At 50.7% G+C, this 27,946-nt stretch overlaps 1 protein-coding gene across 1 annotated transcript in view; it reads left to right on the top strand.

Moving 5' to 3' along the window:
* TEX14 (testis expressed 14, intercellular bridge forming factor) overlaps positions 1–27,946 on the top strand; it is a 1,549,829-nt gene that overhangs the window by 192,612 nt on the left and 1,329,271 nt on the right. Inside the window, exons 5-6 of the mRNA XM_085647123.1 lie at positions 8,601–8,682; positions 21,861–21,991. Of these exons, the coding sequence (XP_085503249.1) occupies positions 8,601–8,682; positions 21,861–21,991 (213 nt within the window). The remainder of the gene's footprint in view (positions 1–8,600; positions 8,683–21,860; positions 21,992–27,946) is intronic.

Raw genomic sequence — 27,946 nt, 5'->3', positions numbered from 1 at the left:
AGGAATCCGTTCCATAGCAACATAAGTTGGCCCCTGCCCCGCACGCCCCTGTGCATGCACAGCCGCCCTCCTCTGCAAACAACGAAACTAAAGCTGTCAACGGATGAACACCCATGTTGAACAACACCCTGACCATAGGGCAGCCTGACAACGGTCAGTCGCCCAAACAGCATGTGTAACATAGTCCTTCGTGTGGCCCTACCCCAGTAAGGCACTCAAAGGGGGGAAGGGTGAACAGCAAGAGACAGAGTTCTGATGCACAAACTGTCCGCAGTGTACCGGCCCCTCCAGAACAGGCCGGCTTGCGCCTAGCGTCCGCCACCAACAGCTCAGCAAAACACCAGGGGGTCAGGCCCACCCCAAAGCCCGCGCAGCTTCAGATTACTTCATCCGCCGTCCCCGGAGTCACCACCGGCAGTTTTACGCTGTCGCTACGGGATGTGTCAGAGTCTACGTCCCCCGTATCCCTTGAGGATGAAGCCTCCACCACTGCCACAGCCCTCTCCTTCTGTGTTTGTGAAGAAGTCGGTTTCTTAGGGGTTCCTCTACGGGACCGTCTTCTGGAGCGTTTTTCAAGTTCCGCCATTTTCTTCAGCTCTGATTGGGGACCTGCAGGCCGGGGTCTCCGATCTTGTAGGCCTTGATCCAGTCCCAGGTCTCATTTGGGCTGCCACAAAAGTAAGTATTACCATCCAAGATGATCCGCAACCGAGCCGGGAACATCAGGGAGTACTGGAGACCCTCCTCCCGCAGTACCTTCTTGACCTCCAGGAACGAGGCCCATTTCCTCTGCACCTCCAGAGTGTCGTCCGGAAAGAGGGAGACTTTACTGTTGTTGACAATGTAGGGGCCCTCTGCGCATCTCTGTCCCTGAAATGGAACAATCGGGCCACTAACACAACGTAGGACGCCCAGGCGCAGGGGCCTGGCCGGTACTCTGTGGGCCCTCTCGAAGGTGTAAAAGGTCGATAGGCCCTCAGGTGCCACCTCATTCCTCAGCCACTGTGTCAAACAGGACACCATGTGGCCGCACTCAACTCCTTCCAGCAGACCCAGTACTCGAATGTTGTTCCACCTGTTGCTTCCCTCTGCATCCTCGGCCCTCTGTTCCAGCATGCCTACCCTGTGCGTGAGGGCTCCCACCTGCTGCTCCAGGGCCTTTTGTGCGTGGGCTAACGCTGTAATGCTGGTCTCCGTCTCCTTCAACCTCTCGGAAAGATTCTTATGCTCTTCTCGCAGGAGGCTGAACCCTACCGCCACTGCATTGATGTCCTGATGGAGGGTAGCCTTCGTTTCTGTAATAGCCTCCAGTATCTTGCCCAGCTGCTGCTGTACTGGGTCCACCGAAGCAGTCTGCTGTTGCTCCTGGGCACTGTCTTCCGGATCATGCGTGGCCCCACCCAGCCGGCCACAAGGTTATGACGCCAAACAGCCCACCGGCTGTTGGGCCGCGCCGGGAAGGGAAGGCCACCCGTCAGCTGACTTCGCGATTCCACCACCTGTGGTACAGTGCAGGTCTGCGGCACTCGGGAGGACTCCCCCATTCCAACCTCCAGGACAGTCACTCCGTTAAAGGGCCCACTGCTCTCCGTGCTTCTGTGGCCCCCTGATGGCCGAGTCACTATCCAGACCACGCTCCCACCAGTGTTCAGAGCAGCTCTCACACGGGCTCAGTCGGCGTTGTGCCACCATCACCTGTGTCGCAATTTGGGGAGCACCCCTTTGTGGTGCCTCCACACTCTCTAAGAAGGCCCACCACTCCACAGGGCGTTGGCTGACAGGCTACACCCACAGGAGGTCTGCCGAACCTGGACTCCCTCTGCACTCCGGAGCGGGAACGGCCTATCAAGATAGCCACATTCGTTCCTCCCTAGGTCACCTCCAAGGCACACCGACCAGGCAACTCAGGCCTCAGATCCACTTCCAGGGTTAACCCCCAGGCCGCAGTCACCCCCAAGGAGGCCGCACTCTCACCCCAGTCCTCAGGCTACAGGGGGGAACCCCAGTCTCCCGCGTGTGGATTGTGGTGCCCCCACGCCATGGCGCAGCCAACAGGAACCACAGGTATGCCTCAGTTTATAAGGCCGAAGGCAAGGCCTGCACTCTAAAACCACAAGCCCCGACTTGGGCTCCAATCATGCTCCCTGCACCTCACCTTCAGGGGCCGTGCTCCGTCACAAGCGCCTAGCTCACAGTATAGCCATCACAGATGAGATGCGCCGCCAAGCCCTTTTCTGCATGGGCACAATGTTCCGCGGGTCAGCCCAGTGAGCGGAGGAAGTACTGCAGGGCGGGGAGGAAGCCCCAGCAGCCTCCAGGCTCCGCTGTGATCCCTAGGTGCCGGTCAGCCCCTGGCCACCATCTTGAGGCATCCCAGCTCCGGTCGCCGCCGGGGTTTCTGGTACTCCCCCCTGCAATCAGGAGCAAGTGCCGGGGCCTGCCTCGCAACCCCCCGGCACCGTCAGAACAGCTACGGGATAGTCTCCGGGCCCGGGCGCCATTGAATTATGTTCAGAAGTGGTGGGCCGGCATGGAGTTCCGAGCTCACGCTTCCGCCATTATTGACTCCTTGGCCACGCCCCTATTTGTTTTCTGTTTAATGGGAAAATCCTCCGTTTGAGTCGCTTTCTGATTTTTTTTAGTAGAATGAGTACTAGGCGCTGGGGAAGTATAGTGGAATTTATTTTCTCTGCCCTGAGGACTCTCCGAGATGGCAGGTAGGATTTGAGCATCTTGAAGAAGTTGTTTTTTCCTTTTTTATCCACAAAGTGTTGTAGTATCGCAGTTTGTGTTTCTAATATCTGGTCCGTATTTTCCATATTCGTTTCTAAGAGTAGTAATATAGATTCCATGATTCTCTGCAAAGATAGGATGCTACTTAAGATGAGATCTTGCCTATTCGGTGATTGTTGCATGATAATTTATGGGAATTCAGAAGATTGTGAGAGGCTTTGTGCCGCATCGATTAGATTGCTTGGTGAACTAGAGAGCAAGTGCAATTTTTTTTTATTTTAGATTCGCCAAAATCAAAGTAATGAAGCGGCAGGTGATCAGTGTCCGGTAGAGTGAAGTCAGTGGTTCAGATTTGTGGGGCCAATATTTGTAGAGGATCGTCCGGTTGTTCTGTTACGATGGTCTGGGAGGTATGCTCTCGGGTCGCCATAGGATCCGTGGTCTCCGTTGGGACCGTAGGCACTATGGGGCAGGTTTATGAGGTTTTGCCATAGGGAAGCGCAGCAGGCCTTCCTGCTGCGCTTCCCTACGGCAAAAGAAAAGGGCAGGGATGCGCCGTATCTATAAAATGCGGCGCATTCCTGTCCTTTTCCCCTGCGCCGGAGCACAATGGGCTGCCTGCGCCAACGCAGGCACCTCTGCACCATGGTGCAAGGGTGCCTGCGTTGCGGAGATGAATATTTTTGTACAGGAAGGGAAACCTTTCTGTACAAAAATAATCACAAGAGGTTTTTCCTCTTTGTATGGGTGCTGCAGAATGCAGCACACATAGAAAAAGGAAAAACGAGGAGAAATAAAGATATTTCTGCCCGTTGCGCCTCCCTTACGCCTCCCCTGGGGAGGCGTAAGCTTTTGGCGCTGCCTCAGATTTACGATTTCTCGTAAATCTGGGGCAGTGTCAAAAGGCCATGGATATTGCTGGGAACGCCCCCAGCAACACCCATTGCACGCCCCTTTAACGCAGAACACTGCGTTAAAAGGACTGATATTTATGAGGCAGCATTAAGCCACAAAAAGTGGCTCAGTGCTGCCTGATAAATATCACGCAGGCTTCTGCGCCACGGAACGTCACAAAAAGTGACGTTCCGATGGCGCAACGGGCCTCATAAATCTGCCCCTATGCCTTTTCGGTGTTCTATAGCCTGCATACTTTTAGGTGCTATTTCCTTTTTTGGGTCAATATAGGCCTTCGATATCTCCATGCCAACATCTGACTTGTCTGTACTTTTAGTCAACTTTCGGTTTCCTCCCTGCACAGTTGAGGGAGATGAATCCCCAATTTTCGGCATTATTGTAAAAAAGCTTGTGATTGGAGGTTCCCCTACTGTAGCTCCTATGAGTGTCGCCCTGTGAATGCTTTTTTATTCATAATTACGTTGTTCCCAGTTTCTTCATATTTACTATTCGAGATCATAACTTTTTGTAAACCATACCGTTTTGTCGCTCAGCTGGTGCTTAACTGGGTAAGTAAGTACCTAATTATGTTCAATTTTTGAATCTCTTTTAGCGAGCTCTCCTTCCGGAGCTTAAAGTAGAATTTTATGTTGAATGTCTTTAAAACAATTTGATGACAGCATGTAATGGTTTGTCGAGGAAAAAAACGGAGTGTGGCTTTTGTAAGCCGCAGCACTGATTGCTTTACGCTTTTTATAAGAATCGTTCTGATCCTATTGTAGTAGTTGATAAGGGTGACAATGAGGGGTGGTTAACTACTTCAACTCTGGAAGTTCTGTGATTGCTGACCTTTCCTTTTTAGGTCGAGCCTAGAGCAGCGCATGTGCTGCTTGCTCGACTTTAGTAAGGGGCTTTTCAAACTGCTACCCCCCAGCCACCAGCTTGCGGTTACGTGCACAAGCACGCGTGCCTCGCTCCGCCTCTCCAATCATTGCTGCGCGCGCATCCCTCGCGTGTTTAGCACGTCATCACGATCACTTTCGTTTTCACAGCGATCGCGATGACGTGCTAAGCACGCGAGGGATGCGCGCGCAGCAATGTCCACTGAAAAGTAACATTTCAACAAGTGAATGTGCACTTGCGTGATAAATGTGTATCATGATCACCAGGAGTACTCCTAGATAGTGGTATCTTTTGCAGTTTTTAAGCCTAAACTCTTGTGAATTCCTTGTAGTCATATATCTAGACTTAAACATGGTGATGATAGACCTGCGTTTGCTCGAGTTATTTTTTTTACGTGACTGTGTTTTTTTAAATTGTTTGCATATTTTCCATACCGATCAACATTCTTACCATACCGATCTTATGTGCGCATTTCTTAAATAAAGGCAGGTGCATGTTAAGTGAGTCACACATTTTTACTGAATGTAATATCACTTGGTTGCACGCTCGGGTCAGAACTCTGATAAATGTGCTCAAGGTTCCATCGTGGGCCAGTGGGCATCGCTTCATACCACCATAACCAGACAGCAGCAGACACGGCAGTTCCATCCCCGGCCAGCAGGTATAGCTGTTCAATGACCGGCCAACAAGTGCCACTGTAAAAGCAACACTGCCTGCCAGCAGACGTCACTGTGAGAGCCAAAATTCCAGCTCCAGCCAACTGGGTCACCATAAGAGCAGCACTCCTAGTCCCGAGCTGCAGGTATAACAGTAAAAGCACCCGCTAGCTGTTGGGTGTCAGTGGTTGTGCAGCACTTCCAGACTTGCTCCGATGATATTAGTATGAGAGAGAGCCCCTTCTCTGGCCCCTAGGTGCCACTGCAAGGAGATGCTACTGGAAAGGTAGCACTTCCTGCTCAGGCCAGCAGGTGTCACTGTGTAAAGGCCATACTCCTAGTCTTTGCCAGCCATTGCCTCAGGAGCCCTCCTGATAGCAGTGGCAGAGCTCCAAATTCCTTACCACAAGTGAGTCACTCGAAGGGCAGAGCTGTCATTGATTGTTAGTAGGTGTTGCTGCAAAAGTAGGTCTTGCAGCCCTCTCCAGCAGGTACCACTGTAGAGCAGCACTACAAGCCAAGGCCAGCAAGTGTCATCGCAAGTGCGTCACTCCTAGCCCTAGCCAGTAGGTGTCAACGGCTCAATTCGCCACCCCCTTATTAGTGAAGGAAATATAATTAGGAGTCAGAAAGCATGTGCAGGTCACACCTGTTTTCATTTTGCTTCTCTGGTATCCTTGGAGTATCACATGCAGTTTAAACATGCCTTCCTTATTCGTGAGGTATAAAACATGAAACAGCATCCATAGCATTGGCATAGCCAATAGGTCTCGCTTTTGGGACCTTATAAGTATTTAGTTATGCAGCACAATATCCTTGGTGCAACAACATGAACTGTTGCATGGCTAAACAACTTATAAGATCCCAAAGGCGAGACCTATTGTCTATGCCAATGCTTGTTGTTTCGTGTCATCGATGTCCTCGATTTCACAATGATACGAGTGGGATCCCCCGAGCTAATTGCAAGCCCACCTGGACCTGGTCAGGCCGCCTCTGCGGGGGCCTTGGGGTTCTCTCTTAGCAGGAGCTGAGTACAACTCCGGCACTCGTGGACCTCTAGAGGTAGTCCTGCAGCGTCCTGGAATAGTTCTGAAGCAGATAGGCCTCGGGGGGGATGGGCCGATATGTGGTCCTTCAGATCGAGCTATGGCCCTCGGTCAAGCTGTTGGCTGTCAAGACATTGGAGTCACTGGAGATAATGTCAGCGAATGGTTGCGGGTTGGGTAATGTGAAGCCGTAGATAAGGCTCAATTCTCAAAAGTTCGAGATGCAAGCTCACCTCCCACCCACCGAGGTGGACAATTAAAAATACCAGGGGGCATATTAACAAGCCAGGCGATAAAATTATCGCCGCTTTAGCGGCAGAAAACTGCTGCTGAAACGGCGATAATGGGCTTGATAATAAGCTCATTGGAATTCCAATTGAAGCCCATGTTAGATGTCCTTCTCATCTAACATGGGCTTCAATTGGAATTCCATAGATCATATCATCAAGCCCATTATCGCCGTTTTAGCGGCAGTTTTCTGCCGCTAAAGCGGCGATAATTTTATCGCCTGTCTTGATAATATGCCCCCAAGTGCCTCTGGAATCCTCCACGAGCTGGATTACAAGACCGCTGGAGTCCTCCTCAAGCTGAGTAGCAAGACCACCTGGTCGAATGAGGGGAGAAGGGATCTCCAGGCGCGGGGGGAGGATATGCAAGCTGCTGCTTGCAAGCTTGTGATCCTGAGCAGCGCCCACCACGCAGGCTGCATGGTCCTAACGCCAGCCGCCTCCGCGAGTTCAGGCGGAACGGGCACAGATGCTTAACACCGCTGGCTGGTTTCTGCGTGGTCGGGCGGTGAGAGGTATGAGGTCTCGCTGGGCGATTCTTCCCCCCCCTGAGAGTGAGAAATGAAGGACTGCAGGGCTTTCCTGCCTGCTTCGCTCGGCATCTCACATGGCGTCTCACTCGGCTCCTGCTCGGCTCTCTGCTCCGCCCTACGCTCAGTCAGCACTCAGTGGTACCTGGTGAACCTGAGACTTTTCCGTCATTGTTATGCAAGTAGATGCATTTACAGTTATGCAGGCCGCACTCAAAGTGGCCAACCATAGCCTTCGCTCAGTATTATTTGTCATTGAAAGTGCTTCGGCTGACCTGGCAGGAGCAGTTTTGATGAAAATTGATCATAATAGCTGGTCCTCAAGTGACATGATTAACTGTCCAGTAAATGTTTCATTTTGATTTCATTTTCCATATGAAAGTTGAAAACATCAATGTCCCTGATGATCTAGTGGTTTCTCCCAGTAAGTAGAGAACATTCGGGCATATTTACAAGACCCTATCGCCACACAAACATCACTTTTTTGACGTTCCTGTGGTTATTAGGGCTCCGCCCTATGGCTTTACGTAGCCTTGTAAGTAAGACATCCTGTCACGCTATATTTATTGTGAAAGGGTTGGGCAATGGGTGTTGCGGTGGGCGTTCTGCCACAACACCTATTGATTTTGACTCTGCCCCATATTCACAAGGGTGACGTAAATATGGGGCAACGCCAAAATTAAGACCAAGGAAAACCAGGTCTTAACATGGCAAAACGAGGAGAAATACTTTATTTCTCCTCGTTTTTGCTGTTTCTGTGTGTACTGCATGTAGGATTATTTATGTGCAGGAAGGCATCCTGGCCTGCACATAAACATTCATTAGCAAAATGAAGAATCACAAATTTTATATGTGCTGCATAATTCAGCACACATAGAAGTTACAAATCGCCATTGGTGATTGTTTTTGTGCAGGAAGGGACACATTCCTGCACATAAACAATCGTTTCCTCAACGTAGGCACCCATCCACTATAGTACAAGGGTGCTTGCGTAGGGGCTAGGCAGCTAAATTTAGTGCAAGCACAGGGAAAAATGCAGGGGTGCACAGCTTTTTTGTGAATACGTCGCATCCCTGTGTTTTGGAAGTGACGGAGCACGGCGTTAGCCTTCTTGGCTTAACGCCTCGCTCCGCCACTTTTTAATTGTAAATATGCTCTATTGTTTGTATCTAATGCCGTACTTCATTGAACAAAACATGGACGTGGTGTGAGGTGTGAAAATGCAGCCTGCATAACTGAATACGTGAAGTGCCCCCTCTCATGGGTTGGGACTTCCCACACCATGCCAGTCAGCATTTGTGCAGTGCACATGGTGTTTCCAGTGTCAGAGCTGGCTGTGGCTCCGCCGTCAACATCACAGCACATCTCTAGCCTCTATTTGAGATAGGTGAACTAAAGGGACAGCGCATTAACCAATTTTTAATGGGTGTCTAGTTACTGCTGAACATAAATAACCTGCATGGTCTTGTACGTATGCTATGATAAATGTGTTACTCTTGAATTTTTTAATGTGATGTAAAGTAATACTTTCCCTATTTCTTTCATATTTAGAAACATAACCAATCCCTTGTGCAAATTTCTAAAATGTGGCTTGACTCCGGCAAAAAACATATTCAGTTTTGGGTATGGGAAGGTAAGAGAATCAATAGAATGTAACAAGTATTGCATCAATCCTTATATTCTTCTGTATTTCTTAACACATGACAATCATCCTGTTTTCTCAGTAAGTACACCTTTTTTAAATAGTTATTTGGCCATTGTCATTGGCAGCTGCATTCTGTTTCCATCAGAGGTTTGTGTATAAAGTAACATCATATATTTATTTCTTACAATAGCATATGAGTGATATGTATTTGTATACAATGCTCAGTCATATCTCATTCAATATATTGATTTTTAATAAATCTATTTATTACATGTTTCTTGATTATTTGAAGCAGCCACAAATAATGCAGGAGATTAGTACAAAAAAAAAAAAGAAAGAAAATTGCATTACCAACATATGATTGAATAAACAGTGTATAGTATGGCATGTCATAACGCCTAAGGGAATTGGGCAGAAAGCCTGCTTCAGAGGTGCTTATATCTCATACTCTCTACAGTAGTTCTCCTTTGTAAACTACAGCCATTCTGTGATGAAACAGGAAGCTACTTTCCTATATCTGGGAGGAATAACCACATTTTGATTTTATTTATTTATTTATTTTGAAGGTTTTGTATAGCTCGAACAAGACCTTTTTGAGTATCAGAGTACTTTACAGTGCAGATGTAAGTAATAGCAAACAAGCATAGAAAGATATAGGTTAGTCTAATACAAAATAGTCGCTAATACTATATAAATAGATATATTACAGGTGTATATGGAAACTTCAGGTAAATTTAGCCATGAGAATAGCTTTCACTTCTTTTTTTAACAATGCGGTAGAAGGATTCTGTCTTGTTTCTGGGGGAAAAGCGTTCCAAATCCAGGGCACCATTCCTGAAAAGGTGCAGTTGTATGTTTTCTTCTTTACGAATCGTTGTGGTTTCAGTCGGAGATTATTGGAGCTCCTGTTGGATCTGTTACTACACGAGAGCACCAGTTTCTGACCTAGATAACTTGGAGTTTTGTGATGTAATGCCTTGTGTGTCATACAAGCGATGTTTAGATGAATTCTCGCATCGAAAGGTATCCAGTTGAGGGCTCGCAGGTCAGGGGAGATGTGATTGTTTCTTTTTGAGCCTGTGATGAGTCTAGCAGCTGCATTGAGTGAGGCTCTAAGAGGGGCCATCGTCGATCTGGGAAGGGCGCATAGAGTGACACTCCCATTTTCCACTCTAGGTATAACTAGAACTTGAACTGCCTGTTTGAAGTCATTTGCTGGCAGGAAGGGTTTCAGTCTTCTCAAGGTTTTCATTTGAAAGGTTGCTCCTTTTGTAGAGGTGCTAATATGTTTCTGCATATTTAGATTTCTGTCCAGAGTCACTCCCAACGATTTAGCTGAGTCTATAATGAGGAGTTTACCTTTGTGTGCTGTTAGGTGGTTCATCCACTCGAGTATGGTGGTCAATTGGTTGGGGGGAGCGATTATGAAGTATTCCGTTTTGAGAGTGTTTAGTTTCAGAGGGTTTTCGGCTAGCCAGCTCTGCGTTTTTTGAAGCGTTGAATTGAGGGTTTTGATGTCTTCAAGTGAGTGGATCTTTATGTAGAGTTGTGTGTCGTCTGCGTACATGTGGTAATGGACCTTCAGGGAGCTGAGAAGATCGGTGAGAGGTTCCATGAACAGGTTGAAAAGTGTGGGTTAAAGGGAAGATCCCTGCGGTACTCCTAATGTGACTGGGACGGGCTTGGATAAGGATTGATTAACCTTGAAACTTTGTGATCTATTCTGTAGGAAGGAGGTGAACCAATTTAGCACAGATCCAGATTATCCCATTCTGTATTTCAAGAGATCAATCAGGTTGTCGTGTTTAACGGTGTCAAAGGTCAAAGATAGCTCAAGCAAGATGAGTAGACTGTCTTCGTTTTTGTCAAGGATTTTTAATGCGTCATCTATTCAGTATTGTGCCCTGCACGGAAGCCGGATTGGTATTGGTTGAGTAGGTTGAATGTGTTTGCCCAGCTATGTGTGAACACATTTTTCTAAATGTTTGGCCAGAGTGGGGATGTTGGATATTGGGCGATAGTTATTTAAGTCTGAGAGGTCTGCCAATGACTTCTTTAAGATAGGGGATACCTGCCGGTGTTTCAGAATTTCTGGGATGGTTCTTTGAAGGATAGAGGTGTTGATAATCTTGGTCCATAGAGGCAATAGCAGTGGGATGAAGTCTTTTAAATTAGTTTGCGGGCAGAGGGTCAGTAAAGTGGCTGGAAGAGTTCAGGGCTGTGAGCGTTTATAATATAGATTCTTCACTGTAGGTGTGGAAGGAGAACCAGGATGCGTGGTTTTTGAGGTCGAACTTTGCTGAGCATGTGAATGGGGCTCCTAGCGGGAGTCGTGAAGTGTCCATGTGAGTATCAGATATTAAGTCGTTGAGCAGGTCCGTCTTTATTTTTTCTGTCTTCATAGTAAAGAAGGCAGCAAATTCCTCGCAATAGGGAAGTGAGTCTTGGTTAACTTTTGGGTGGTGGGGTGCATCCTCAGATTGAGATTTGATTAGTTTGAATAGCTTTTTGGGGCAGTTCTTGGCTTGGTCTAATTGTTTACTGAAGAAGCCTGCTTTTGATCATCTGATCTTTCTGTGGTAGGAGTTTCTCGTGCTTCTGAAGTGGTCAGATGATGGTGACGATCTCCCTCTTCAATAAATTAGTCTTAGAGATCATCTGTCTTCATTTAGTCTACCATCAAATCAGGGTATTGAGGGGCATATCATCAACAACCGGCAATAATTATCGCTAAGCGCACTTAGCGCTAGGATAATTATCGCCGGCTGTCGCTTGTTTTTTACGCGGAGATAGCACGCTATCAGCGACGCTTATCTCCAGAGCGATAAAAATAACCGAGTTAGCTGCCAAATGTGGAATTATCGTTGGGATTCCAGCGATAAACGCACAACGGCATACTTAACCATGATATCCACCTTCCATTGGATATCATGGCTAAGTCTAACTAAAAGCAGGCGTAAGGAAAGTAGCGATAACCGCGGTTAGCGCTACTTTTCTTATCGCTATGCTTGTTAGCGTGCCGATTGATAATTGGAGAAACGTCGGTTAGCAACATTTCTCCAGTTATTTTCGGAAGGAAGGCCCACTATGCATCTCGTTAGCGATGCAAAGCTGGGCGATGTTGTAACGGGCGCTAAGTCAGCAAAACACGCAATAGCGTGTCTTTGCTGATAAGGCGATGAAATTATCGCCACTTTTCGCCCTAAAACGGACACAAAAGCGGCGATAATTTCATAGAGCCGCCTTGATGATATGCCCCTGAGTCTTTTGTGGTGACTCTTTTCAGTTGTAAGGGAGCTAGTTTGTCTAGTACCGTGTTCATGGAGTGGAAGTAGTGATTAGTCAGATCTTGTACATCCAATAAGCCTACGGGTGGAAGCAGGATATTGGGAATGGAGGTTGTGAGTAAGTCGGAACCAAAATTTTGTAGGTTCCTCTTCCAAATTTTTGTTCTCGCGGGTTTGATAGAAAGTAATTTAATTGTTACATTGATGTGGAATGTAATGATGTGGTGGTCAGACCAGTCGCAGGGGAGGATCGATTCAAGCTGAGTGGAATCCACATTGGAAGTTGTTAGATCGAGGGTTTAGCCTTTATCATGTGTGGGGGTGTCACTGAAATGGGTAAGTTTAAGATCAGAGAGGAAAGCTTTTAGGCTGTTAACTCCTGGGTCGTCAAGGTCATCCCAGTGGAGATTGAGGTCACCAAGGAATATTTGCGTATTTTGTTGACCGTCATTTGTAGCTATAATATCTATGAGATGTTCAATGAAGGTGAGGTTTTCCCCTGGTGGGCGGTAGAATGCGTATAGTGGACATATTGGTTTATTATTACTAGTGATGTCTAAACAAAGATATTCACAAGAGGATAGTACCGGGGAGTGGGAGCGGTTCTCTGAGATATTGCTACGATGTATGCAGGCAATACCTCCACCTGGTCTTTCCGATCTATCAAGTCTTTTGATGTCGTGATTTTGGGGGACTAGTACGTCTAGGATGGGCGTGGAAGTTTGAAAACACCCCTTCGCTACAGTATGAATGCTGACAGGGCATAGTCATTTCTGATGCTGAATGTTTGCAGATATGAAGAGGTTTGCATCAGGTGCAACCCAGGAAAAGACTGATGTTGAGGTACACCATTAGATGCTGGTATATATAACTACCACATAATTTTGGTCCTTCCTCATGAATCGCCCTGAAGAAGCATTTGTTAACTGACCAATTCTAGGCCCAGGGGGGCGTGGTTTGGCCATGGACGATGATAAAAGATCAATTGATGGACAGAATGCAGAACAATGTCATGCACTCACCCGAGTAGAGAGGCGATGGACGATGACTTAGCACAAGGATAATTATCGCCGGCTAACGCTGAATTCTATCGCCGAGATATCGTGCTATCAGCAACGCTTACCTCCGAGGCGATAGAATTCCATGCACAAGCTGCCAAATGTGCGATTATCACTGGAAATCCAGCGATAATCACACAACGTTTGGCGATAGCTTGATGATAGGGAAGGGCAGATTTAGCCATCATATCCACCTTCCATTGGATATAATGGCTAAGTCAGATGAAAAGCAGGCGTAAGAAAAGTAGCGATAAGCACGGTTAGCGCTACTTTTCTTATCGCTCTGCAGGTTAGCGTGAGGCTAAATAATTGGAGAAATGTCGGTTAGCGACATTTCTCACGTTATTTAAGGGAGGAACGCCCACTTTGCATCTCATTAGAGATGCAAAGCTGGCCGTAAAGGGAAAAGGCGCTGAGGCATGGATTCATGCGGTAGCGAGACCTTGCTACTAGTGCGATACAATTATCGCCGCTTTCTGACCGAATAATTGTCTTAATGATACGCCCCCAAGTGAGCTCCACTCGCCGGAGTGTTCTTGGAGATGGGGCGGAATCGTAATAGCTGTGGGGACCTAATCTGTATCGGCTTATACTACCTCCTCACTCCTGCGACCCCGCTGGGGAGTCTTGGCAACATTAATCGCCCTCCCAACGGCAAATACCAACTACCCAGTCCACGGCCGCACAGGACGGCCTAAGAATCCATGGCAGGCAGCGTCTCCATTTTGTCAGCATTGTGTTTCGATAGAAATTTCCCCATGAATATAGCCGTTGTCTAAAGCTGAATCTCATATTATTAGAGATTGTATTAAGATGTACTCTCTCCTAAAATAAACCTACCTTTGAGTGTGTGTTTTGCTGGAGGTACAGTACCGGGCAGAGGCATCACACCTTTTCTATTACAAGCAGCCTGGGAGACCTCTTTCAGACAAGATAGCTTAACCAGAAGTGGATTTGTCCTTACACTTCTCACCTGGCCTTGCCTTGACTGCACAGAGCTACCAGTCCCCCCTCTGTGACCCCACTGGGGGGGTCTAAGCTGCTACAAAGTGACCCTTGATGGCGCTCACCGGCCGCCAGCTCCGCAGCCACGCAGGACATTCTGAAACACAGCAGCACGCATCACTATTAATTTCGGGTGGCCGTCTCGCTCTTCAACCTCTGCAGCTCCTTGACCCCGGCTGGATTGCAAAGCCTGACCGCCTGTTCTCTCCTGTGTCTGCATTGCTGCGCTGGTCCCACCCGCTGCAATTGGGGACTTGCTTTCACTACTGGGCTCCCTATAAGTCCCCCACAAGCCCATCACACCCTGGGGCCTGTCCCTGAGGACCTTCGATGGCGCTGCGGTCCCTGGTATACCCACTGATCTGCATCACTGCTACTAACTGTGTGGGCCGCCCAGACCCTTGGCAGCCTGCATCGTCTCGCCTGACCCCTCCAACTCTGCTGGGAACCGCCGTGGGAAGGGTATGCCCAGACGTGGGTCCCGTGCTCTCCATGACACTGGAATCAAGCTATCCTGACTGAAGAGGGTGAAACTCCGAAACCTGTCCTAGGATGCTTGTTTCCAGTCCAGGGAGGACCTGGCTTGGCAGTTCGGGCTGGACTGTTCCCATGAGGCACAGGGTCAAGACTGATTTGCACATGGCTGGGTTCAAACTGGAATGGCATGGTGAGCAAAAAAAAGATGGCTTTAGGCCCAGATCTCTGTACTGGGGTGAATGTATGACATTGTTCTGCATTCTGTCCATCAACTGTTGTTTTTGCACCTTCACCTACAGCCTCTTGGAGGTCTTCCCCCAGGCCTCAGCCCTGATTCATTGGACCACGAGGCCACAGAGAGATTGGGACATGTCCCACGGGCCCGCGATGGTCACATCGGCCACACTGGCTTAGTTAGGGGCAGGGAAGCTCCCAATCTTCTCCCCCCTTCCCCCCACATCGTCTCCTAGAATTTTCTGTGGAGTTTCAAGCCACCCACCCTCGTCCCCAAACCTAGCTCAGCCCAGATGGGCCCCTGAGTGGCTCCCTACTCATTATCGCTGCTGGTCTCCGTCCTCCTCGGCCAACGCTGTTGCTGCCGTCGAAGCCCCTGGCTGTCTGCATCCTCGCTTGGACTATATGAGACCATATTCACCAAAGGATTGAGCGGCTGTGGAGCACCACCATTAATCTTCGCCTCATAGGAATACAACCAGAGTAGGGGGATCGCCTTCACCAGGGGGTGTGTCGCTGCGCCCCCCCACCATCTTCCTCTCTCTACTCACTCGACACAGCACTGGACATCTGGCGGATGGGGGTGCGCAGCATGACTTGAACAATGCCACTTTGACGTGTCGCCCTCCAGGCATTTCTTGTCCCACGAGAGACTTATCCTTTCTGAGCGGCACAATAGGGGGCCGTTCACCAATCTGCCACATCATATATCGCTACGCTGGTGTGACCAAACTTCTCTCTTCTTTTCCTCCTGCCTCAGCAATGTCCTCCTGTAAATTCTCCTGCAAATCCTCTCGCCAGCAATTCATCATGGAGGCGATCTTTCAACCAGTTCCCGTGGTCGCTCTCCCGGTGACATCTACGACCTCGGCAACTGTGGCCATCCCCTGTCCACAACCGGATACAACAATGGACCTATCTTGAAGGAGATCACTGCGGTAGGTCGCCGCTTGGAAGGCATGGGCTCCAAGATGGAGAGAAGATGTAGCCTAACGGCTAGGGTGGTCGATCGCAAATCTGGGGAACCGGGTTAGAGTCTCGACAATGACGCTCAACATCCTGTGATTCTGGGCAAATCACTTCATCTTTCCCGTGCCTAACAAAAACAGTGAATGTGTCCTTGTGTAACGCAACTGGTGCTCATCTAAAGCGCTCTGATACCTGATACCTTCGGGTCAAGTCTGCGCTTTATAAAACTACGAGAAAAACAAAGATATTCGACCTCACTATTAAGACTAAATCCATATGGTCTGACCTCGCAGGCTTTCAGGACAGTGTGGAGCGTCGTCTCTAGACCATGGAAGAATGTCTCAACTGCATCCCGGATAGAGACCAGGAATTCTGGCTCCTTCAGAACAATCTCACGGACCTGGAAGATAGAGACCATAGGGACAAAGTCCGGTTTTTTTCAGATTTCCAGAATGTGCAGAGTGCTCGGATGTCAGGGGCTTTCTCTGGGATCTTCCCCCATGCTCACGGGGCTGACCTTTTCTCCTCCCCTGGAAATACACGGGCTCCTCGTGTGAGACCCCACCACCCCGCTTGACCACATCAGAGAGGGCAGATCCTCTTATTGTTTGCTTTCTCCGTCATGAGCAAGTACCACAACTCCTGACTGCAGCCCGTTTCCATGGTCCATACGCCTATGAGGGGCCTGAGATTTACGTAGCCGCCAACTTCTCTCAGGAGACCAATGATAAGAGGAAGGCCTTCCTGGCTTTGTGGCCCCAACTATGGAAATTGGGCATCAAGTTTGGACTGTTTGAACCTACCCGCATGTGGATTACGAAGGGTGACAGGTCCAAGGACTTTTGTGACCCAAGGACACTGTGCACCTTCCTGGATAGCCTCGCTGAACAAGTGATGAACTTCACACCTTTGGATTCATCTGCTGAACCTCGCCCATCCACCACATCTGGTGGTCATCAGAGTCCCGGTGAGGACTGTAACCGGGGCAGGGAGCTGGACCGTCTGGGCCCAACTGGCCCGATCCCGGGATGGCAAGGACATGGCCCTCAAAGCAATGGGTGCTCCTACTCAGGACAGGGTTCCTGAGTCAGCCAAGGGTCTGAGACACACTCTTTCTTGCCATGTGTGTTGTTCTTTTACCACAGCCGCTGCTAGAAGAGGCTTCCGACACCTTCAGGATGGACAGCTGACTATAATACTACTGTTTGCATGCCTGTCTCCTGCTCTGTATAAACGCTGTGTCGTATTATGCCTATTCATGTTCAGTTGTATTTTGCAGTGCTTAGATGTACATTGCCATGTTCTGCTATGTTATGCAATTCTCCACCTTACCCAACAGCTTGTTGTCATTTCAAACACCGGTGTTTCACTTATCTCTGATGTCACACCTCCATTATGCCCCCGAAGTTGCCCCCTGGGTCATATAGCAGAGCCTTTTCCTTCCCTTCCTTTCACCCCCCCTTACCCCTATTCATCACCACAACTGCTGTTGTTCATGGCCTCTTTCCCTTCTCCCCCTGTATATTAGGATTGCTGGCCCACAATACTCTCCCTCTCAATTTCCAGCCCCACTGCTTTGTCACCGACCTGATTCATTATCACTTGCTCTATCTGCCCCTTGCTGCGAGTCCTCGGGTGCACCTGGACTCGCAGGCTTAGACCCTCAATCACCAGCTTCTCCTGGCGTTTCTGCCCTCGGTTCCTTGCCTGTTTATTTCCTCATTCTTTTGTCTGCCCTCTTACTCCCTGTCTTCTTTTCCTTTCCCTTCTTCTTCTTCCCCTAACTTTAGCTTTTAGTGCTTGCCCTTGCTTCTGGTTACCTGCCCCCACTCCTGCACCCGAGGGGTTCCTCCTTTTTCTCATTTCTTCCCCCTTTCTCAATTTCTTTTCTTCTTTTCTCTTCTATTTCTAATCCGGCTCTCTTCTGTCCCTTCTCTCTGCCCTCCCCAGTACCCGCCTCAGATGCCCCCTTGCCACGATGGCCTACATTGCTCCACCACCTCCCTCGCCCCTTCAAGTCGTCTCCTGGAATGTTAATGGCATGACACATTTTATAAAATGTAAGAAGGTGTTGTCCTGTCTGCAGTCTAAATGAGTTGATGTGGCCCTCTTCCAGGGAACCCACCTCTTTTATGCGGAGTCCTAAAAGTTGCGTTGTGATTGGGTGGGACAGGTAGTCCACAGCAGATGCCCAGAAGGTGCCGGCAGATGGCCTCGGGCAACCTAGGAAGTGCGGCATCACATTTCATTTGCGCAGATCCCTGCCTTTCTCTGTCCTTAAGACATGAACAGATCCAGATTACAGCTATGCCTCGGATAATCTTTGGCTTGTGGACTATGGGATCCAAGTGGCAATTTTTTTTCAAACTCAACCGTCTCCTCACGGGAATCGGGGCCTCCCACTATCTCATAGGAGGGGATTGCAACCTGGCACATGACTTGATCGGATCACTCCACTGGATGTAGACAATAGCGGGGATGTTACTTCTGACCATGGCCTTGTGGATCTCTGGCAACTCTCACACCCAGAGGAAATAGAGTATACGTTTTTATCGCCGGTTCATGACAGCAGGTCCCGCCTGCACTACTTCTTGGTCTCCCAGCCAGTGGTTGCCCACTCAAGGAGCTCGCGGATCCTGTAGAGCGTGCTTCCCGACCATTCACCGATCCTGCTATCTCTGGGACTTTCCTCTCTTGGCCACAGGCGTTTAAACATCTCACGCTACTGTACGCCCAAGGGCAAACCTCAGCTTCAATCCCATGTTTCGACTTATCTGGAACATAATAGGGGGTCTGTCACTTCTCACTGGGTCTTATGGGCAGCCGCTAAAGCAGTTATCCGCGGCCGTCTCACAAGAGATGTGGCCCTTGCCAACGCCCAGAGGGCCACCAAGTAGAGTGCCCTGGAGGATGAGATTGTGTCCCTCACACGCTTCCACACTGACTATCCCTCGTCCTATCTTCGCCGCCGCTTGGAGAAAGCCTGCATGGACCTCAACGTCGTGTTCACCTCTATAGCCGAGTATGTGCTTGAACGACTTAAAGGTCGTCACTATAGGCAAGCGAGAATGCAGGACGGCTGTTGGCGGCCCAGCTGTGCCAACAGGAGGCGGCGCTTGCCATCCCGGCCATTAAGTCCACGGATGGCACTATCCTCACTCTCCCACAAGATATTGCCAGCGAGTTTATGAAATTCTGCCATCCCCTGTACACCCTGCGGATGGCAGACGACCCTGCCCGCCTGGAGACCTTGCTTAATGGTGTGCAGATCCCCAGCCTCAATGAGTCCAGCAGGGACCTACTGAAGGGGGAAATTTGATAAGACAGAGATTGCGCAGGTCATTTCTAGATACCCCTATAACAAGGCCCATGGAGAAGATGGCTTCCCTGAGGAGTTTTATATGTGGGCAGGTGAGGACATAGTGGACTACCTCTATGGGGCCTTTCTTGAGGCCGATCAAACAGACTCCCTGGACTCCATCTCCAATTGGGACTTAATAGCAGTCCTTTCTAGGCCGGGGAAAGACCCCCTACTTTGCAGGAGCTACAGGCCCATCCCTCTGCTTAACAGAGACATCAAGATAATTAGCAGGGTGCTGGAGAAAAAACTTCTGAGTGGTGATCCCATCCTTGATCCCCTCCTGTGAGATAGTGAGAGGCCCTGATTACCTTGATCCATCATATACAGGTGGGTTTTGTTCCCGGCCACCCCTTCAGAAATCACCTCCCCACACTCGATCATACCTTGTTGTCGGCCAAAAACCCACAGTATGATGCCTTCGCCCTCTCACGGTATGCCGAGAAGCCGTTTGATAAGATTGAATAGGGGTACCTCTTTGCAACCCTCAGACCATTTGGTCTTGGGAGGGCTTTATAGCCAAATTTTGATAGCTTTACGATTCGCCTACTGCCCAAGTTAACTGTGGGGGCTTTCTCTCAGAACCGTTTCCAGTCCGGCGGGGGTACTCGGCAGGGCTGCCCGCTGTCACCCTTGCTTTTCCTTCTTGCCCTGGAACCCCCTGGACATCCTCTCTGGCTTTGTGATGCTCTCGGGGTATCAGGTTAACTAGGACAAAAGCAAGGCACTTCCTGTGTCATGGGTGATCACCAGTGCAGCAGTATCTGCTTATCCCTTCCAATGGGATTTTTGCACCTTAAGTATCTGGGGGTTTAAATTAACCGAGGACTGGACAGCATAGTGGCGGATAACCTCGAGCCCCTGCTGGCACATATGAAGTTGGTCTTCGAGAAGTGGGCCCACCTTGGGCTCTCGTTATGAGGCAGGGTACAGGCAGTTTGGATAGTAACACTGCCACAATACACCTACGTCCTGCATGCTGCTCCTGCTGGCCCCTCTTTCATTGCTGTGTCTCGTGGACCGGAGCATACGGTTTCCTCTTTGGGGAACCACCCACCCCGGTCATCCAGTATCAAACTACGGGCTTGTGGGGGTCTGGGCCTCCCGTCCGTTGAGCACAATACTCTGGCCTTGCACTTGTCACAGCTCACCTGCATGCTTTCCGGAACTCTACACATCTGCCGCAGTGGGTGCTGGCAGAGCGCACCCTGCTGAGTTGCCCTCAGGGACTGCACCCACTCTACAAGTGTGGCGCACCTATGCCGAGCTCAGTGACATGCCAGACAACTTCCTATGAGCGGGTCATATATGACCTACAGGATAAGACAGAGACCTTCCTCCTCACCTGAGCACCTTTTTATCTGGGATGACGTTCACTAGCCCTTGATTGAGAGCGCCCCTGTCACCAAAAGGGAGACCTGATATTATTCCACACTGACACTGCTATTAAGAACCCATCTGGTCATGATCCTTGAGGGTGCGTGCCTACTTCCTTCAGATTCCTCTCCCACTCCTGCCTATTCCACATCTCTCTTCATTGTCTCTCATGTTTTTCCTCTCTTCTCCCATCTCCCTATTCTCTCCCCTTTCCCTCGTGTCCCCACCACCCTGCCTGGGCGTGTGGATGCGAGTATGGATTCCCTGTTTGCTTTTCCTTTATTAGTTTCTTTTTGTCATGTTTTTTTCCCCCCCTCCCGCTCAGATGACCATTCTGTGTACAAGTGCGGACCCGTGTGTCCTTGATATTGCCCTTCCTTGTACCACAAGTGCCAGTACCTTGTGGGAACACCACATGCTATGTACCTAGCGCTCTGTTTAATCCTACACTGTTTTTTTCGTACAGCATTACTGTTTAACATTTGGTACCTTATGTTCCTTGTCCCTTCTTCCCCTATACACTGTTTTGTTTTAATCTTCGAATAAAGAATCTGGGCTGAGATTTACTAATCTTTCACGCAACCCAACCCAGCAAGGCACGTTGCTGTGCTGCATTGGGTGAAGGCGAGCGAGCTGAACTGTGCCATATGTACAAAGATATGGCACTGTTCAGCTGTCTCCCTGCGCTGGCACACTTGTGGTTGCTTAGCGCCAATACAGGCACCCTTACAGCATGGTCGAAGGGCGTCTGTGTAGTGGCTAGGATTGTTTTTGAAAGCAATAAAGATATTTCTCCTTGTTATGTCAAGGTCAAGTAGGCTCACCAATGTGGATCACACCCTGGTTTATTGACTTTCGGAAATCTGAGTTTGTGGCAAAATACATGTGTGGATGCACAGGAATGCCCATGCTCCACCAGGGTAACACCACCCCCTATACGCCATCAAGGGCAGCTCAAGGCAGCAAAGGGCACAGTTTTGTGTTACTTTGGGAAAAGTGACGCCAGGGACACAAATATCGATTTGCGTAGCTTTGTAAATGTCACTTAAGCACTTGTGTTTCCTTACATTGATGTGCATGTTGCAAGGAGAATGCAGGTGTTTAGTACATTTGGGCCCTGGTTTCTAGCTGTATCCCAAAATCACCACTAGCTTGTGGTTGGCTGTTCTGTTCCTAGATGGAAGGCACGATTCTCCTGGGACCATTAGCCAGTGTTTGAGCCACAATGTGCACAGGGTGTGTATGGGTGAGCCTTTGGATCATCCTGAATAACCAATGTATCAGGGTGGGTATGTTCCAATAGCCTGTGTGTAAAATTATATTTTGACCTATAACCTACAGCTTCACTGTATCTGCCTTTTCAAAAAGTGCACTAGTGACCCACTGTCTTTATTCCTTTAGCTGTGTTTCACAGGAAGTAGACAACTTGCTTATTTGGCTTCTCTCCCAGTAATTGAGGAAAAAGAAGTAGTCCAAGCAGATGATGAGCCAACGTTCTCTTTTTGTGGCGGACCCCATATGACCATGACCAAGTGAGTTCCATGATATATGTTTACAGCTCTTGAACACTTTTATTTATGATTCAAAGAACAAAGCTTCAACGTTGACTTTTGGTTCTACACCTCACGCCAGTTTCCTCAATTCAAAATGTCCTGCGCACTGATACCCCGTCACCAGCCGTTACGTGATGCTTCTGTCAGGGGCGTAACACAAGCCCCCGCAGCCCCAAGCTACAGGGGTCCCCCTCAGCACAGCACACTGGCGGCAGAGCTCCTGATTGAGCCCAGAGGGGGCCCCTTCAGGTGCCTTGCAGGGAGGCCCCCTCGAGTTTTGTTACGCCAGTGGCTTCTGTGTCCCAGATCCTGAAAATGCAGCTACATGTTGGTGTGTGCCAGGCAATGAAGTCCAAAACACGTTTGTTGTATGAAACGTCTTAATTTCCAATCAGTATCTCTCATATGTTAATAACACATTCAGCTCACGGAGAACTTCATCAGGGCTGAAAATAACATGTAAAAAGACATCAAATGAAAACACAAAATGAACAGAATCACAAGTAAAATACTGTAGAAAAAAATGGCACAGGACTTGAACAGATAAACACTATTAGGGCCAGATTTACAAGCCCCTTGCGCCGCCATTGCGTCACTTTTTTTGACGCAACGGTGGTGCAAACAATGCTGCCAATTTACAACGTGACGCATCTAGGAAGATGCGTCACGTTGTAAAGCCCTGCGTCACATTAAACCTGCGTCAGGTATAATGTATGCAAGGTGGGCGTTCCCACACAAAAAGCCATGTAGCACTGATGCAGTGAAATTTACAACATCTGAAAGAAACACGTTAGTTAGATTCCTCACCTTAGAATATCCCCAGGCGTGAGGCTGGATCCGGAAAGATTTTTCGTCAGCAATACCCTTGCGCGTCGCTAGGCGTCGTCGGCATCGTAATCGCCGGGATGACGTCGTCGGAGTACTTAGACGCCGCCCTTGCGCGTTGACGTCAGTTCTTCTTTTTTCCGCGCCAGTAAGCGCCGATCCGGTAAGAGCATACCCATTTAGTCATTTTTTTACTAAACTTTTTTGAACTCTTTTGGTTCCATTCTTCGTCGACCTCGACTCTGGTGCCGATAGGGATGCCTGGCTTCAAAGCTTGTGACGGATCACCACCGCCGGTGCCTCTATTGCCTTGGAGCCGACCACGATGCCGTGTCGTGCCTCGACTGCCGGGCCTTGACTTCGAAAGCTAGGCGGGAGCGGTCCCGCAAGCTGCTCGAGTTCCGGCAGTCGGCTCCGCGCCGTTCCAGGTCCCGGTTGAGGGACCAGTCGCGAAGCCGCAGCCATCACCACTCGTCGGGGTCCAAGTCTTCGCGATCCGGTAAGCTGCCGCACAGCAAGAAATCGAAGAGGCGACATCGCTCTTCTGGCTCCCCTCGCCGGTCGCGCGACTCGGCTGAGGGTTCGGATGGCACCATCCGCGCGGCTCCGTCGGAGCCGCAGGAGTCCTGTCCGACCCCATACCCTCCGGTCCCTGGGTCTGACGCGACTCCGGCAGAGGTCAGGGACTTCCTCGTTGCCATGAGCAACCTGGCTCCGCTGTCGACACCTGCCGGCGCGCCTTTAGGCCCCGCAGGCTCGACTGGGAGCCCTAGCGACCCGGCGGCTCCGGCCCCGGCACCGTCGTGGACTCTGGTCCTGACACCGCAGGTCCCCGGGGGATCCAGGCCTGGATCCCAGTCGGCGCCGGTCGACCCCACGACCCCTCCGCCGGCGCCGACTCCTCCGGTGCCACCCCCGGTGGCGCCTTCGGACTACGCCGTTCCCCGGTTTAGTCCCGGTCCGGGCCCGGCTTCGGAGCATCCGACGCCGATGGGTGGCAGGTTCATCTTCCGCCCGGCTCCGATACTTCCACCTGTATACCAGGAATCGGATGACGGTGACGACTGGAAGGGGTCTGAGGACCGTCTGGCCCGGCAGGGCCAGTTATCTCAGGACTGGGCAGACGAACTGGGGGATGCCAGTGGTCTTGACACCTCCCCTGACACTGGCTTCATCTCTTCTCCGACCGTGGCTTCGGAGGAAGGTGCTGCATTTTTTGTGGTGCTGCGCAAGGCGGCCGAAGCCCTTAGGCTGGAGCTGCCTGCTGTGGCCGTGAGGACTAATCTCCTCACTGAAGTGCTTCAACCGTCAGCAAGCTCCTCGGAGCCTCTGCTGCAGTTTAATGAAGCACTGATTGGCGTTCTGAAGGGCACCTGGTCCAAGCCCTCCACAGTTCCTCCTGTGGACCGGAACGTGGCCCGGCGCCACCGCCCTGCACCGGGCAACCCCAGTTTTCTGTCCATGCACCCCAAGCCTGAGAGCCTGGTTATCCAGGCCTCTACCTCCCAGACCTCCTACCCGTCCGCTCCCCCGGATCGGGAATCCAAAAGGTTGAAACAGTTTGGGAAGCAACTGTTCTCCTCCCTTAGTTTGGGGTTGCGGTCTATCAACACCGCGTGCCTTTTGGACCGTTACTCCCACTCCCTGTGGGATACGGTGGAGGACGTGCTGCCCCAGTGTCCGGAGGAGGCCCGGACACGGCTTGCCCAGGCTCTTGCCGAGGGGCGGGATGCGGCACGGCATACAATCCGATGTGGACTGGACACAACGGACTCGCTAGGCAGGGCAATGTCGACCACGGTGGCGATTCGTCGCCACGCCTGGCTGAGGTCCACGAGTTTCTCCGGGGATGTCCAGAGCACCTCCATGGACATGCCCTTCGATGGCAGTCGCCTTTTTGGCGACAAAGCGGATAGTGCGCTGGAGTTCTTTAAGGACTCCAGGGCTATGGCCAAGTCCTTGGACCTCTCGGCCCGCGCCCGCAAACTTCCGCTTTTTGCTCCTTTCATGGCCAAGGAAGGGGCACCTCCTCACGTCCGCCTAGCCACAGGCCGCAGAACCAACCTCCACGCGGACGTGGATTCCACCGAGGCGGGACAACGAGCCGGTCCGTCCACATCTACCCCAGCAGCATTCGCCTCAAAGCCCTCCTAGTCCGAGCTTTCAGGCCCATTCCACGCCAGTGGGAGGCAGAGTTCTCCATCACCTGCTCCACTTGCATACCATCACATCGGACAGGTGGGTGCTGCAAATCGTCCGAAGGGGCTACTCCCTCCCCTTCGATGCGACCCTTCTAGCCATGCCACCGGATTTCGTGGGATCACTTGCAACTTCTGCAGGAGGAAGTTACGGCCCTTTTGGCCAAGGGGGCCATCGAGCACGTTCCTGGTCCAGAAGTAGGTCATGGTTGTTATTCCCACTACTTTCTGGTTCCCAAGAAGGGCAAAGGGGGTCTACGCCCTATCTTGGACCTCAGGAGCATCAACGCCTTCCTCCGGAAGGAGAAGTTCAAGATGCTCACCTTAGCTCAGGTTCTGACTGCCCTAGACCCATGGAGACTGGATGGTAGCGTTGGACTTGCAGCACGCTTATTTCCAAATCCCCGTCCTGCCGGCCCACCGGCATTACCTGCGGTTCACGGTGGGCCAGGAGCATTTTAAGTTTACCGTGCTCCCCTTCGGCCTCACCAGTGCCCCTCGGGTGTTCACGAAAGTGATGGCGGTGGTCGCAGCTCATCTGCGCAGATTGGGGGTTCCAGTCTTCCCCTATCTCGACGACTGGTTGTTGAAGGCAGGCTCGCCCCAGGCAGTCGTCTCCCACCTCCAGACTATGGCCGACCTCTTGCATTTGCTGGGGTTCTCCATCAATGTGCCGAAGTCGCATCAGAGCTCCTCCCAGAAGCTCCTCTTCATGGGAGCGGTTCTGGACTCGGCGCAGTTCCGGGCCTATCCTCCAGAACAGCGGGTCTGGGATATTCAGGCTCTGATTCCCATCTTTCGGCCTCTATCCCGGGTTTCGGTCAGGTTGGTGCTACGGCTTCTGGGTCTGATGGCTTCCTGCATCCTGTTGGTGCATCACGCCTGATGGCGGATGCGGGCTCTGCAGTGGGACCTGAAGTTTCAGTAGGCCCAGCATCAGGGCAACCTGTCCGACCATGTCTTGATCTCGGAGGGCACTGCAAGACAGTTGCAGTGGTGGCTCACGGAACGCGATTGGGTCAGTGGCAGATCCCTCTCCCTATCCCAACCGGAGCACGTGGTAGTGACGGATGCATCCCTCCTGGGATGGGGGGGGCTACATGGGAGAGGCGGAGATCAGAGGCCTCTGGTCTCCGGCGGAGTCTCGGCTCCATATCAACCTTCTGGAGCTGAGGGCGATCCGACTTGCACTGAAGGCATTCCTTCCCTCTGTCCGGGGAAGTGTAGTGCAAGTGTTCACGGACAACACCACCGCCATGTGGTATTGCAACAAACAGGGCGGGGTGGGGTCGTGGACCCTTTGTCAGGAGGCTCTGCGCCTCTGGACATGGCTGGAACATCAGAGCATCACCCTGGTGGTTCAACATCTGGCGGTCTCTCTGAACGCCAGAGCAGACGAACTCAGCCGCCGGTGCATGATGGATCACGAATGGCGTCTCAGCTCGGACGTGGCGCAAGGCCTCTTTCGGCAGTGGGGAGAGCCTTGGTTAGATCTATTCGCCACCGAAGAGAACGCGCAATGTCAGCAGTTCTGCGCTTTGGAGTTTCCAAGGCGGCACTCGCTCGGAGACACTTTTCGTCGCGAGTGGAGTTGCGGTCTGTTTTACTGGTATCCCGAGCTACTCAGTCTATCGATCGATCCCCCGATACGACTGCCTCTTCAGGAGGACCTTCTGTCGCAGCAGCAGGGGACGGTCCTCCACCCGAACATGTCCAGCCTCCACCTCCATGCGTGGAGATTGAGCTGCGGCAGTTGATGCCATTTGACTTGCCTCCTGAAGTGTGTAATGTTATTCTGGCATTTAGGCGTCCCTCCACAAAATCGGTATACGCCTGTAGGTGGGAAAAATGTGTGGCATCTTGCACCGCAAAGGCTGTGGATCCCCTTTTCGCCCCTCTTTCCGAGGTTCTCCTCTTTCTTCTTTCCATGGCCCAGCAGGGCTCTGCTCTGGGCACCCTTAAAGGATATCTTTCAGCTATTTCTGCTTTCTTACGGCTTCCTGATCAGCCTTCTCTTTTCAAATCCCCTGTTGTTTCTCGATTCTTTAAGGGCATTACTCGCATGTTTCCTCCTGTCCCTTTCATAATGCCTCAGTGGGATTTGAATCTGGTATTGACGTTTCTGATGTGCGCTCCCTTTGAGCCACTTCATAATTGTCCCCTTCGTCTGTTGACGCTTAAGACTGCTTTCCTGGTTGCCATCACCTCTGCTAGAAGGGTGAGTGAGCTCCAGGCTCTCTCTTCTAAGCCTCCTTTCCTTTCTGTTCATCCGGACAAAGTTGTTCTCAGGACTCGTCCTTCCTTTCTCCCTAAGGTGGTAACTGCCTTTCACATCAGACAGTCTGTTACGCTGCCCACATTCTTTCCGCCACCGCATCCCTCGAAAGAGGAAGAGAGGCTCCACCGTCTGGACCAAAAACGGGCGCTGTCCTTCTATCTGGACTGCACCAAACAGTTCCGGGTGGACGACCAACTCTTTCTTGGCTACGTGGGCGCTAAGAAGGGGCGGGCGGTGCACAAGCGAACCATCTCTCTGTGGGTCGTTATGTGTATCAAGGCCTGTTACTCCTTAGCTAAAAAGTTACCTCCTGTAGGGCTGAGGGCCCATTCCACTCGGGCCACAGCGGCGACCACTGCCCTGGGCCGGGGAGTCCCCTTGCAGGACATTTGTCAGGCAGCAACGTGGGCCTCGCTGTACACATTTGCCAAACACTATTGCCTGGACAGCCAAGTCCGGAGAGATGGTTTCTTTGGCCGTTCTGTTCTCCAGGACTTTCTGGTGTGATCTTGGTTCGCAGACCCACCACCGGGGTTGGTATTGCTGGGGTATCTATTTTAAGGTGAGGAATCTAACTAACATGTTTCTTTCAGATGAACAAGTTACTTACCTTCGGAAACGATATATCTGTAA

Source organism: Triturus cristatus, chromosome 3_2, assembly GCF_964204655.1.
Source record: "Triturus cristatus chromosome 3_2, aTriCri1.1, whole genome shotgun sequence".
Classification (NCBI taxonomy): Eukaryota; Metazoa; Chordata; class Amphibia; order Caudata; family Salamandridae; genus Triturus; species Triturus cristatus.
Note: the sequence above shows the minus strand (reverse complement) of the source record. Positions and strands in the feature narration are given on the sequence as shown.